This window comes from Phacochoerus africanus, chromosome 3 (assembly GCF_016906955.1).
Source record: "Phacochoerus africanus isolate WHEZ1 chromosome 3, ROS_Pafr_v1, whole genome shotgun sequence".
Lineage (NCBI taxonomy): Eukaryota > Metazoa > Chordata > Mammalia > Artiodactyla > Suidae > Phacochoerus > Phacochoerus africanus.
This window is the reverse complement of record NC_062546.1, coordinates 28,359,124-28,371,843: the sequence shown is the minus strand read 5'-3', so window position 1 is coordinate 28,371,843 and position 12,720 is coordinate 28,359,124. Positions and strand designations below refer to the sequence as shown.

Sequence of the window (12,720 nt, the reverse complement as noted above, 5' to 3'; positions counted from 1 at the left end):
ATGTCTAACTCTTGTTGACATAAACTCCTAAAAATCTCTTTACTTCGTCTGTTCTTCTCTATCTCCTTCATCCTGGTCCGAGGTATCCTCATCTGTCACTTGGTAAACTGGCTTTCTTTACACTTGGGCTTCCCTCTGACCCATTCTCTATAAAGTATCCTGAATAGTCTTTTAAAAATATAACCCTGGGAGTTCCCTGGTGGCCCAGAGAGTTAAGGATCCTGTGTTGTCACTGCTGTGACTTGGGTCACAGCCATGGCACAGCTTTAATCCCTGTACTGGGAACTTCAGCATGCTGCAGGTATAGCCAAAAGCAAAGCAAGACAAACAAACAAAAGCAAAAAAACCCCAAACAACCCTGATCATGTCACTTCCTTGCTTAAAAGTCTTTCAATGGTGTCTCATTGTTCTTAGACTCAAATTCTAAACATGGCTGACCAGACCCCCCCAAGAGATCTCCAGTCCTACTTTATACCATCATCTCCCTCCCCTCTCTGCATTGTAGCCACACTGCTGTGCCAGATGTGGTCCATTGACAGACAGCTTCCATTCCCACTGTTTATGCACCTTCTGTGCTATGCATGCTGGAAAGTGAAAGCATTTCTTGACTCCCTTGCAGCTAGGGCTCCAGCAATTAGGTGTGTACTTGCATGAGATTTAGAAGGTAGAAGTAGGCAGAGGTCAATTTTGGCTCTTTTTGCTTGTAAGGTTGTGGAGACACTAGTATATGGTCCCGGGCTTCAAGGACTTGACATTTCACCATACTAGCAGTAGCATTGACTGTGGCATCCTGTCCTTGAGTGGCAGCTTCCGCAGTGTGTCCTTAGACTCAGCCTTTCTGGTGATGGCCTCCTGGCTTCCTTCTGACTGGGAGAGGTAGTAGCTCCCCCTGTAGGTCAGTTCTGTGGTGTTCCAAGAGTCATTCCTAATATCTGGCCTAGAGTCCATCACTTTCTTCAATACCTGGAGTGGTTTCTGTTTCTAAACACTGGACTTCATTTGGTTTCTGGTATCCACCACGCCTCCTCCCACTGTAGGGTTGTGTTACTTGTTATCCTTAGGCAAACCTAAGCTAACACCCTTACCACCGCTTAACCCCTACCCCCATCTCTCAATTAACTTCTTATATATTCTTTTGATCTCAGTTCAAATATGTTATCTGGGAAGTTATCCCTGACCTCCAAGAACAGATCAGTTTTCCTTGTTCTACATCTGTATGTTGCCCTCAATGCATTATTATAGATATAATTATGTATTTGTGTGACTTTACAAATTGAGCCCCAAGGGACTTGACTATTTTGCTATATTCCATTGCCTTGGAAGAGTTAGTGTTTACCATACATGTGTTAAATGAGTGAATGGAATGGAGGTGGCTAGAGTGGAGGGTGTTAGGATGAAATCAAGTCTCTTATAATACTGACAAGCCCAGTATCATCCTCTCTTGGCCTTTTCCATCCACGTCTTCCTGTGACTCTCCAGCCAGCCTGCACATGCCCTGTACTCTAGGCGCTGGGTCTTTCCACAGGCTGTTTCTGTTGCTTGGATGTCTCTTCTCTCTTCACCTCTTTTTCATCTTGCAGGTTTTCAATCCAGACATCTCTTCTAGATCTGTACTCGAGGCAACTCTATACCCTATTCCAGAACCTTTAAACATACTTATTATTCTAAAAATTGCTTCCTTATTACTTATCTGTAGGTCCCTCTGCAAGTACCCTGTCTTACTCATGGGTGTATGTAGAGTGCCTTGCATGGGGCCTGGCTCTAATGGCCTTTGGTATTGTTGAAAGCTGAACAAATGTCAGCTAGTCAGCCTGCCTCGGTCTGGAGATCTCCACACACTCCCCAGGAGCCCCGAACAGTGAAGGATTGTAAATTGGGGGCTGCAAGATCAGGAGAGGAAGCTGGGAGAGGTTTGTTCTGCTCCTGCCAGTGGCTCAGTCCCCAGACCGCCAGGCAGGAGGCCCTGGAGCAGATCCTGGGGGGGATGGGCAGGGAAACGGCGTCTTCCTCTGCTCTCTCCAGTAGAGTTGGGGGGGAGGGGCAGAGAGAGGGAAGATTCCGTCCCAGGAGGCTCCTTGGCAGAGGGCCGGTTAGGAGGAAGGGGGGCGGGGACTATGATGAATGCAGGCTTTTCCCGGCTTCGGGCCTCTAGTGCAGTGAGGGAGGGAAACCCTTGGCAGAGTAGGGAGAGGGGACAGGAGGTAGGGAGCGAGGAGGAGGGAAGAATGTGTTTGCCTTGGGAGATGGGAAGAAAGGGCTGAGCTGGCTCTGAAAGGCAGGATTCCCAGGAGCCAACCAGGCCTCGACTGCAGCAGATCAGCTCTGGCAATACCCTCAAAATCACTCAGTCGTAGAATCAATTCATTGAGAACATTAATCCTTGGGATCAGATCGTCCTATCTCTGAGCTAGAGAATCTTCCTCGGAGGGTTGTGTCTGGGGTCTCCAGGGCTGGCTAGGGAGGAGTGAGTCAGCTCCAGCAATTTTCCTAGACTCTTCCTCTCTTCCTCCCTTATATGGGGAAGAAACGGCATTTTTTTTTTTAAGCCTATGAATATTTTGTATTCGATTCAGAACTCCCACAATAACTGTAAAATGAGGAAGGTGACATCTTTCCTAGGTCTTTCCCACTGGTTTGTAATCTCCTGGGGGGGAGGGGGGGAGGGAAGAGTCCCCCTTACTCGCCTTAGTACCAAACAGAACTGTGTCACTGCAGAGATTCGGATTCCTCAGAGCTGAGTTAGGACTTTAAACTTGAATTTTAACAGTGTGCTAAGTGATTGTGATGCACAGGTTTAGGGAACAACTCCCAAGGACTTGGGACAACACAGTAGGTGTTAAGTGTTGCCTGCAGGGGCTGGAAAGGTATTTGCAGGGTAAACAAATGGTGTGTGGGAGGCCTGGGCTGAAGGAGGGTCTGTGTACCTAGGCATCTAACACTTTGAAAGGAAATAGTTCAGCGGTGTTAGCAATACAAAAGATAAATATTTATTCAGAACAAAACTTTAAACAATCGATTTTACATTCTAAGACACATGGAAATAGCGAAACATGAAGCAAAGGGAAGACAACAACTAAAAGAAAAGCAGTGTACTGTCTTTTCTACTTTAACTTGATTAACACTTAGTTGACCCACTGCCCTCTGGCTTGGCCTATTTCGGAAGTACATTTTAGAGTTAATAATTCCGGTTTTCTCCTGAGAGTCAGGAGGCTACAGATGAGCTCCAGTTAGCTGCTTCTCTGGGGGTTCTAGCTATCGAGGCTGGGGTGCGAATATAAACCTTTGGCAGGTTTCCTTGCTCAGGAGCACCTCTATTTCTCACAGACGGCAATGAATGGGGAAGGGGAGGGCCACAAAGGTCCTGGCCCACTTTAATCCCGAGCCGGTATCCCAGGGAGCAATGAATGCACCCTGGGTCATAATGTTTCTTTGTCCTTCCCTATCTCCCAAGCGTTGAGAAGCCCCTGCCAAATCTTCTGCTTCCTCTCCCACATGAGTTCTTAGCCTTCCTCTGGGCTCATCATTCTGGAGAGAGCAGACTTTCTGGGCCCTCAAGTGTTGAGGAAAATGTTGTGAAGTGTGAGAGGTAGTAGAATGAGCACCGGGCTTGGGGTCAGGGGACTCTGCTCTAGGCTAGCTCTGGCACCTGACAGCTCTGTGATTTTGACCCAGTCTTCTAACCTCTCTGGGCCTTGTTTCATCTGTTGGAAAACCAGGGGATCGGTCAAAACCAATTTTTTGGTCCTTTCCAGCAGGAAAATTCTAGATTCCGTGATTCTGTGAAAAATGGCTTCTGAGCCACTGAAAGTGCTGTCACCAAGTCCACGCATTTTAATGCCATAAGAGAGGCCCTTGGCCACCATGCAGAGCTTATTGACTCAGATTACAGACACTTCTAACAACACTGGTTTCACAAATTCTCAGACCACACAGATTAGAAGCAGCAACTTAAAAGGGGTAAGGGAAGAGCTGCAAAAGATAGACACCCTGACAAAAGCCACAGTCAACAATGTTCTCAGTTCAACAAACACTGATGGAGTGCCTACCATGTGCTGGGCCCCTACCTAGCGCTGGGGCGTAAAGATATGCAAGGCAGCCCAAAGGGTGGATATCCAGGGAGAAGACAAGGCGTGGGGAATAAAAAGTACCAGAAAAAAAAAAAATCCTCGAATACAAAACAGAAAACAAAGTTTAAAAAAGGGAGGGGCGACATATCTGCACGCTACAGTTCTCGGTCATCGTTAGTGACAACAGTCACCAAATTCAGTAAAGGCTGAAATGGAGTAAACTCGGTTTAGGAAGGCAGAGCGAGACGTCTCTTGCAGGTTTAAGATCTCCTTCGAAGACGATAAAAAATGGTTTAAAAAAAAGTTTTGGCACTTAAGAGGGGTAAGCTGGCTCTGTGTTCACCTTGGCAGGCAGGCGGGTGTTCAGTGCCCGGCAACGCCGGTTAGCTGAGCTGCCACGGAATTGTGAACGGCTTTGGGACACTGGGCAAAGGCGTGTCCTCGCTTGCCACAGAGGTTGCAGACGATGCCCTTCCGGCAGTAAGGGCTCAGGTGCCCTTCCTCCCCGCACCTGAAGCACCTGTCCTGTGTGCAGCTGCCGCTCATGTGGGTCCGGGAGCCACATTTAAAGCACGTCTTGGGCTGCCCTTTGTACCAACTGTAGCCCCTCTCGGCCCCCAGGAAGAAGGCTCCCGGCAGGTGCCTGACCCCGCCCTCCCCCTGGCGCAGCTCGATCTCGCACTTGTACTCCCCGGTCCAGATCCCAAACCTGTCGGTCACTTTCACTGGCACGGCCAGCACATCGCAGTGGCGCTTGAGCCAGGTCACGATGTCCTCCACGTCCACTGTCTCGTTCCGGAAGAGGATGAAGAGCGTCTTCAAGCTGGACTTGCTCCGCCCCAGCACCACAAAGTTCTCCCAGCAGTCCTCCTGCTCGCGCTTCTCCTCGTAGACGCGTAGGAACAGGGCCAGTTTCTCCGCGGAGCGGAAGCTCACGTCGAACTCGCGGCTGCCGGGAATCTGGATAACCGCGTAGATGTCGCTCGGGTCCATGCCGATGGAGCGCAGGATGAGCGCGCCCACTACGAAGTCCCGGGTCGGGCAAGCGCCTTCGTCTCCCTGGAAACAGATGCGCACGAGAAAGCGGCCCTTGCCCGGGCCGGCCCCGGGGCCCGTCTCCGCCGCCGTCTCGTCCTGGGGGGGCCGCTCGGCCGCGTCCTCGGCCGCGCCGGGCCTGCTCGGGCCCGCCATGGCCGCCACCTCGGCCTTCTTCCTCCTGCCTGCCTCGGCTGCGCCCTTCTTCTTGCGGGCGTCCGCCGCCTCGCCGGCCGGGTCCCTTCGGCGACCCTTCGGGTCCCCGCGGCCGGCCGGGGGGAAGTCGCCGAGGCCCGGCGCTGCCAGGCCCGTGGGGGCGCAAAGCCCGCCTCCTGCGCTGCCTTCTTCCTCCCGCCGCGGCGGCCGCGACTCGCGGAATTCGCCCTTCTTTTCGGCCAGGTTCTTCACGACCTGGGCCCAGCCCATCTTCTCGCGGCCGCCCTCAGCTTCCTCAGCCCTGGGCGCCGGGCGCCCAGGGGGCAGGAGCTGCGGCCGCCCCCTCTTCCTCTCCTCCTCCGCGCCGCCGCCGGTGGCCATTTTACCTCCTTCCCAGCATCCTCCACTCGCTCCCTCAGCCAAAGGGCGCCCATCGCGCGCGCCCGCCCGCCCGGGGCTGTGGGGGTTTGGGCTTTTTTTTTTTTTTTTTTTTTTTTGAAATTCGACGCTTCTCTCCCCCGCCCCGCCGAAGGTATTTACTTGCAGCGCTCAGTGGCCCCGCGAGCCGGGAACCCCCTGGTAACGGCCGGGCCGCGTTTCCGCCGGCGCTCGTTCCAACCCCACCTCCTCGGCATCGAAGCGGGATGGGGCGCTTGGAGCGCGTCCCTGCCCCTTGCGAGAGTTTGGCAGCCTTGGGTCTCGCTCTCGAGGATTTGGTATTTCGCAAGCGGTCCTCGATGATTTCATTCAAGCAGCTTTACAAACGGCCCACAGCCCGAAGGCGGGACGGGGTTGAGGAAGATTTCGCCCATTTTGTTTTCGTTTTTGTACCTTTTCTATTAAAAAAAAAAAAAAAAAAAAGACAAAAACAAAACTTAGCTCTCCCCTCCTCTCAAAGCAGGTCACACTACATTATTTTTCCAACGTTGGATCATGGACATTTTCAAACTTATAAGAAGTTGAAAGAATTGTGCACTTTAACTTTTTAACTATTTTAACTTTCTGTCATTAAAGTTTTAATAGACCTTATCACAGTACCTCTATCCCTCCTCACCTCTTGTTTTTTGATACTTTTCCAAGTAAGTCAGACTGCCTTATTTTTAAAAAAGACTTCCATCATATTCATGATGACGATGACGTTGAGCGCTGAAGTGTCCAGTAACTGTTCTAAGCACATTGCAAGCTTTATCACACGGAGTCTTCCAAAACAATCCCGTGAATATACCCGTTTTACCAGCGGCAGGGGCTTGGAGATTGGGATTAAATCACTTGGTCAAGGGGCAGAATTAATAGGCAGCCCCATGCCTAGGGGGGGCTTCTACCTCTTTGCTTCTGACATAGTGGATCAAGGACTGTTTGGATTAGATTCTCCAGGAACCCCCGTCTAAAACACAGGTTCCCTAACTGAAGTTAGCAGGGGACACAGTCTCTTATTCCTCCCTCATCTGTGTCCACTGGTGCTTCGGAAGCACTGATAAAATTTGGGTGATTGAGGGGGTGAGGTTAACAGCACCTTCCCTCATGTTGTTTTCTTTGCCATAGCTGCACTTGCATTTCAGGGTGTTCCAGTGATCCTCTGGGTTTAGTGAAAGAAAAGGTGGATTGTGGAGTCAGGGACCCTGGTTTGAATCTGACTGCTTCAGAGCTCAGCTTTGTCGCATGGGGCCAATGACCTCAGTTTTCATAGCTCAATTTGCTCATCCATAACAAAAAGATATTAATATCTCCTCTCAGAGGACTAACATGGGGGTTCAGGAGATAACCTGGGTGGAAGAGCTTGGTCCACAATGGGTTTCCAGGAGAAGTTATTCTTCCTTTCTGCCTGTGTTGGATTCGTTCCTATTTCTCTTGCAGTTCTTAGGAGCCCCGTGAGTTGTTTTCTTAAGATCTATCCCTTTACCCCAATTCCAGTATGGTCTCAGGAAGCCAGCCTCTCCAACTCTTGTGCCGTGCGAATCTTCCAGTTCCCTCACTTTATAACCTCTGCCATGCTTTCCTCTATCCCTTCTCCGCCGCACATGTCCGTGCCCATTAACCAGAAACGTCAAATCTTAGATTCACGCATTCCCCCCTTTTGTTCTTTCTGCCTGCCTGCTAAAATCTTTCCATGCGGACGATGTTTGCATAACCAAACAGAACCTATGTATTTTAAATAATCCCTTTTATTCCTCATACCCTAACTCCCTCTCCCCACCCCCACTCCAGCATACAATCAAATATCTATAAGGATCTGGAAGGTACCATAAATAAGGAAATGGGGGGAGGGAACTGGTGGGCACATATTCTATCTGAATACGGGCAGCTGCTAGTCAACTCCAGTCCCCGCTGTGGCCAGATCTTCCTGTTTTTAAGAGAAGCCTGAACTCCAGTTTCTTTTTAAAATGGGAAACAGTCTTTCTTCTCCTTCTTCACAGTTGTCTTGGCTATATTTGGATCCTCTGTATAAATTTTAGAACCAGACTAGTAAGTGCCAGGAAACCACTTTTGGGAATTTTAATTGGACTTGCTTTGCATTTATACAGAATTGCCATGTTGTGATACCGAATCTCTTCATTTATGACCCTACTGGATTTCTCATTTATTTGTCTTATTTTATGAATTTCAATAGCATTTATAGTTTTCTTCAAAAAGTTCTTGAATAATTTTTTTTGGAGGGATTTATTCCAAAGTACCTTGGTTGCTATTGTAAATGGTTTATTTGTTTGTTTATTGTCTTTTTAGGGCTGCACCTGTGGCATATGGAAGTTCTCAGACAAGGGTTTGAATCTGAGCTCCAGCTGCAGCCTATGCCACAGCCATACCAACACCAGATCCTTAACCCATTGAGTGAGGCTAGGGATCTAATCTGCATCCTCATGGATACTAATTGGGTTCTTAACCTGCTGAGCCGCAACAGGAACTCCTATAAATGGTATCTTTAGAAACTACATATTTGTTATTAGTATTTAAAGGAAACACAAGGAGTTCTTACTGTGGTGCAGTGTGTTAATGATCTAGTTTGTCTCTGTGGAGACGTGGACTCTAGCCCTGGCTCCACACAGTTGCAGCAGGGGTTTAGGCCGCAGCTCAGGTCTGGCTCGGATTCAGTCCCTAGCCCAAGAATATCCATATGCCATGGGTGCATCAGAAAAAGAAGGAAAAAAAATTAAAGGCAATACAACTGAGTTTTTTGTACTGAACTCATATCTAGCAATAAGGCTGAAATCTTTTAAGATTTCCAATGGCGTTTGGAATCACTTTGCTTTTCTATGTTGACAATCACATTGTCTGTAAATAATGAAGGTTTTTTTCCCTCTTTCTGTTCAGATCTTATACTTTTTTTTTTGTTTTACTGCACTAGGCAGGACCCCAGGACCCCTCACATAATATGTGTGTGTGTGTGTGGCTATATATATATATTAGGCTTTTTTTTTTTTTTTAAGGAAAAAATAGTTTTTATTGCTTTGCCAGGCAAAGGAGGTCACAGCAGGCTAATGCCCTAAAGACTGCGCCCTTCTTTGAGAGAGAGTAGGAGGTGGTCTTATAGTTTGGGGAGTAGAAAATAGGGCCACAGATGAGGATCAAAGTCGTTGCAAATTTTCATTCTTCTTCATACTGGTGTTTAGCAGCCCCAGGACTGGTTCTGGTGGTCCTCCTTTCTGGAATGAAAAATGCTCCATCAAGTAGTTAACATCTTTCATTTGTTGGGGGTTTTAGTTCTGCAGAAGAACTCAAAAATACTAATCTATATCTATATCTACAGTTTGAGGAGGAACCAGGACCCCGCCCCAAGGCTGCACTTTTTTCTCGACTGCTCCCCCCCCCCTTTTTTTTGTTTCTATTAAGAAATCTGTTTATATTTTGAAAATATTTGACCTGTGGACTGGAGTTTGGCTTTACTAACTGTATCTTATTCCATCATAAGATTCTGTTGGTATGTGTATGGCCATTTGTTCCATCAAAGCCATTTTTCTGAAGTCAAATTCTGCAGATCCAAGTTTTCTGTATTCTCTTTGGGCCCTTTTTTTTTTTAAAGTTTCATTTATTGTTGTTGATCACTATCAGCACTCTGAATTGAATAAAAGCCTGAACATCTACATTTATTTCTCACTGAATTTATTTAAAAATTGTCAGCCATTCTTCTCAGCAGTGTTCTGGCAGTCAGATTGTCCTATTGTAGAGATTACTGAACCAGGAGTTGCAGGGGCCAGGTGGGTGCCTGGTGAGCACAGCAGTCCAGATGGGCACCAAGGCCATCTAAGGAGGGCAGCCTTTACTCATTCCTGGCAGATTATTGCTGCAGAGGGTTATCAGAATTGGTCATTTTTGGTAGCTTAGTCTGGGTTCTTAATTGACAGAATTTTGGAATGTGCACTATTTTTCTTTTTTTTTCCTCTCTCTTTTTTGGTTGCCCTGAGGCACATGGAGTTCTCGGGCCAAGGATCCGATCCCAGCTGCAGTTTGGATTTATGCCACAGCTGCAGCAACACCAGATCCTTAATCCAATGCACTGGGTCAAGGATTGAATCTGAATTCCAGCGATCCAGAAATGCCAATTCCATCGTGCCACAGCAGGGACTCCTGGAATGTGCACTATTTTTAAAAGGCTAGTTAGGAGGAGGCGTTCCTTGAGGTGGACTTCGAAAGAAGAAGCGGTTTTGGAGAGCAAGAGAAGAAAAAAAAACCTGTGGGTTAGAATTATTGCTCCTAATCACAGATGAGGAAACTAGGCTTAGTCAGGGAAAGTGAGTTGCTCAGGGTCCCAAAGCTTGTAGTGGCTCAGTGATTGACAAAATCTGAACTCCTGTCAACCCAACTAGGCATATATGCCTAGCCACTTATGTGCTTCTGCCTCATGCCTATAAAATGGAGATAACGCAGGAGTTCCCTTTGTGGCTCGGTGATAACAAACCCAACTAGTATCTACGAGGATGTGGGTTCAATTCTGGTGCCACTCAGTGGGTTAAGGATCTGGGGTTGCCCTTAGACCGGTGTAGGTCACAGATACTGCTCAGATCTGGTGTGGCTGTGGCGTAGGTTGGCAGCTACAGCTCCGTCTCAACCCCTAGCCTGGGAACTTCCACGTGCCAGGGGTGCGACCCTAAAAAAAAAAAAAAAGAAAAAAGAAAAGAAAAAAAATGGTGATGATGCCCACATCAAGGTTACAATTTACTGACAACTTACATTCATGGTTTTAGTACCACGCAAGCAAGGCTCCTTTCAAGGGCATGGCCAAATACCTGTACACACTTCTGCTCATATCACATTTGCTCAAACCCTAGTTTACGTGGTCATACCTAGCTGCAAGGGAGGCTGGGAAATGAGATCATTAAATGGGCAACACATGAGCCCAGTACAAATTCTAATACTATAGAAGAAGGGTAGAGTGAATATTGGAGGCCATTAGCAGTCTTAAAAAACAAAACAGTGAAGTAGGCATTTTTGTGCCCATTTTACAGATGAATATATTGAGGTTCAGAGAGAGAAAGCAACTTGCTTAAGGATGAGCTGGGATTGGAATCTTGGCTCACGTTTGATCCACCCCATTCTATACCCTACCCGGTGATATTTTTCCTTTGTGAGCTATGCTGCTTCTCTTTTGTTTCCTTCTCAATAGTACACTGTGAGCACAGGTGTCTACACTCTCTGGGCGGTGAACTTACCTCCCTGCTTCTTCTCTGGCACTATGATCCTGACCTTGAGAGAGAAGACGGTGGATGTGAAGAGATTGGGTGCAGTGGGGCCATGTGTGTGAGTTGTTCCTTCAGTATCTGCAACAGATGTTGGAAAGCAACCCTACAAACTGCAACCTCTTCACCAAAGAGAAGTATAGACAGCTGGCCCAGGAGAAGGAGGCCAAGGCTGACATCACAGAAGTACTGGACCTTCAGCAGACCCTGCTAACAAAGGAGCATCTTCTCTTTCCAGAATGTCCTCTTCAGCTAACTCTCCCCATAGTCCCATAGCTCCATCAGTGTCACACAGATATGACAATGTCTAGGATCAGACAAAGGAATGTTTTTCTGCAATGTCTTTTTTTTTTTTTTTAAAGTGCGATGAAAATCTTTCCCCAAGACTTGGAGTAGACCTCTTACCCTGTCTTGCTGGCCAGAATTTCATCTCCTGTCTATGACTAAACCTGTGAAGGCAAGAGAAATGGGTCCACCGAGCCGAGCTCAGACTAATCATGACTGCTGGAGCTGGGACTGGAGCTGGGACTGGGGCTGGGACTGGGGCTGGGACCTACCTCCTTTAAAGCAAGTGAGCACCTCAACGAGATCAGGGTCCATTAGCTGGGATGAAGGGGAAGAACGGCTTTTGAGTCGATAGCCACCCAGTTCTACCACATATTGCTACCTCCTTCTTTTTAGTGGCTTCCTGGCAGAGCTTTACTGTAGACTCAGCGTGAGAGAAAAATGGGGTATACATCTGTATGGGTGGTGGTTCCAGATATACGTTGAAGGTACTGCCCACAGATTTGGATGTGGGATGAGAGATGAGTCAGAAGATAATTGTAACTCCAGGAAGAGAGTTGCTATTTTGAGTTGGAGAAAAATATTTCTGGGGAAAAATCAAGTGTTAAAGTTGCCTGTTAGTTGCCCAAGTGGAGATGCTAAGAAGGCAGTTGGACATATGTGGCTGAAATTCAATGGAAAGCCTGGAGTTGTGAGTCTGGGAGACATCTGGGTACAGGTGGCGTCTGAAGTCACAAGACTGGCAGCGTACATGAGTGGAGTGAGGACGGAGCGAGAAACAGCCAGGGCAGGGTCTGAGTTCTGCCGCAGCCCAGGAATAAAGGGAGAAGAGGAGGAACCAGCAAAGGAGAAGAAAGGGAGGTAGGAAGTGACACGGGAGAGTGGTTTCCTGGATACCATGTTTAGAAAGTGTGTCAAGGAGGGAGTGATTTGTTGTGTCAAATGCTGCAGACAGGCTGAGTAAGATGAAGACTGAGAACTGACTGTGGTTTAGTCAAGTGGAGGTCACTGCAGTGTTGACAAGGGCATTTTCAGTGGAGGCTGAAAGCCTGATTGAAGAGGCGGAAAGGAATGGAAAATGAGTAGGCAAACCTCTCTAGAAGTTTTGCTGTAAAGAGAAGTAAAAAGAGGAGGGTAGCTGGATGGGAAGTGGTCGCTTGTTTTAATAGAAAAAGTTACAATATGTTAGTAATGTGATGAGAATAATACAGAGGTAATGGAGGAAACGGGGGTAAATTGCTGGGGGAATATCTTAGAGAAAATGAGAGGATAGGACTCAGTGCACAGCTGTAGGAATTGTGTCAGGAGGCAGTTTATACAGGCTCAGGAGGGAGGCATGTAGGTGGGAAAATGAGGTGATGCGAACTTGTGAGTTTACTGAGCCCCACGACTTAGTGAAATAAGAAACATCATTAGCAAAGAGGGTGGAAAAGGAAGTGATGGGGAACAATACGACATAATTCTTTAGGATGATAGGTGGGGCTAGCTGAGGGGAATCTGAAACCACG

The 12,720-nt window shown here is 47.7% G+C and overlaps 1 protein-coding gene across 1 annotated transcript; it reads right to left on the bottom strand.

Annotated features, from left to right (window-relative positions):
- Positions 1–2,964: 2,964 nt before the first annotated feature.
- Positions 2,965–6,051, bottom strand: ZCCHC3 (zinc finger CCHC-type containing 3). Its single transcript, XM_047771401.1, has one exon. It carries the CDS (start codon positions 5,637–5,639, stop codon positions 4,431–4,433), a length of 1,209 nt encoding a protein of 402 aa, XP_047627357.1. The 5' UTR covers positions 5,640–6,051; the 3' UTR covers positions 2,965–4,430.
- Positions 6,052–12,720: the final 6,669 nt, after the last annotated feature.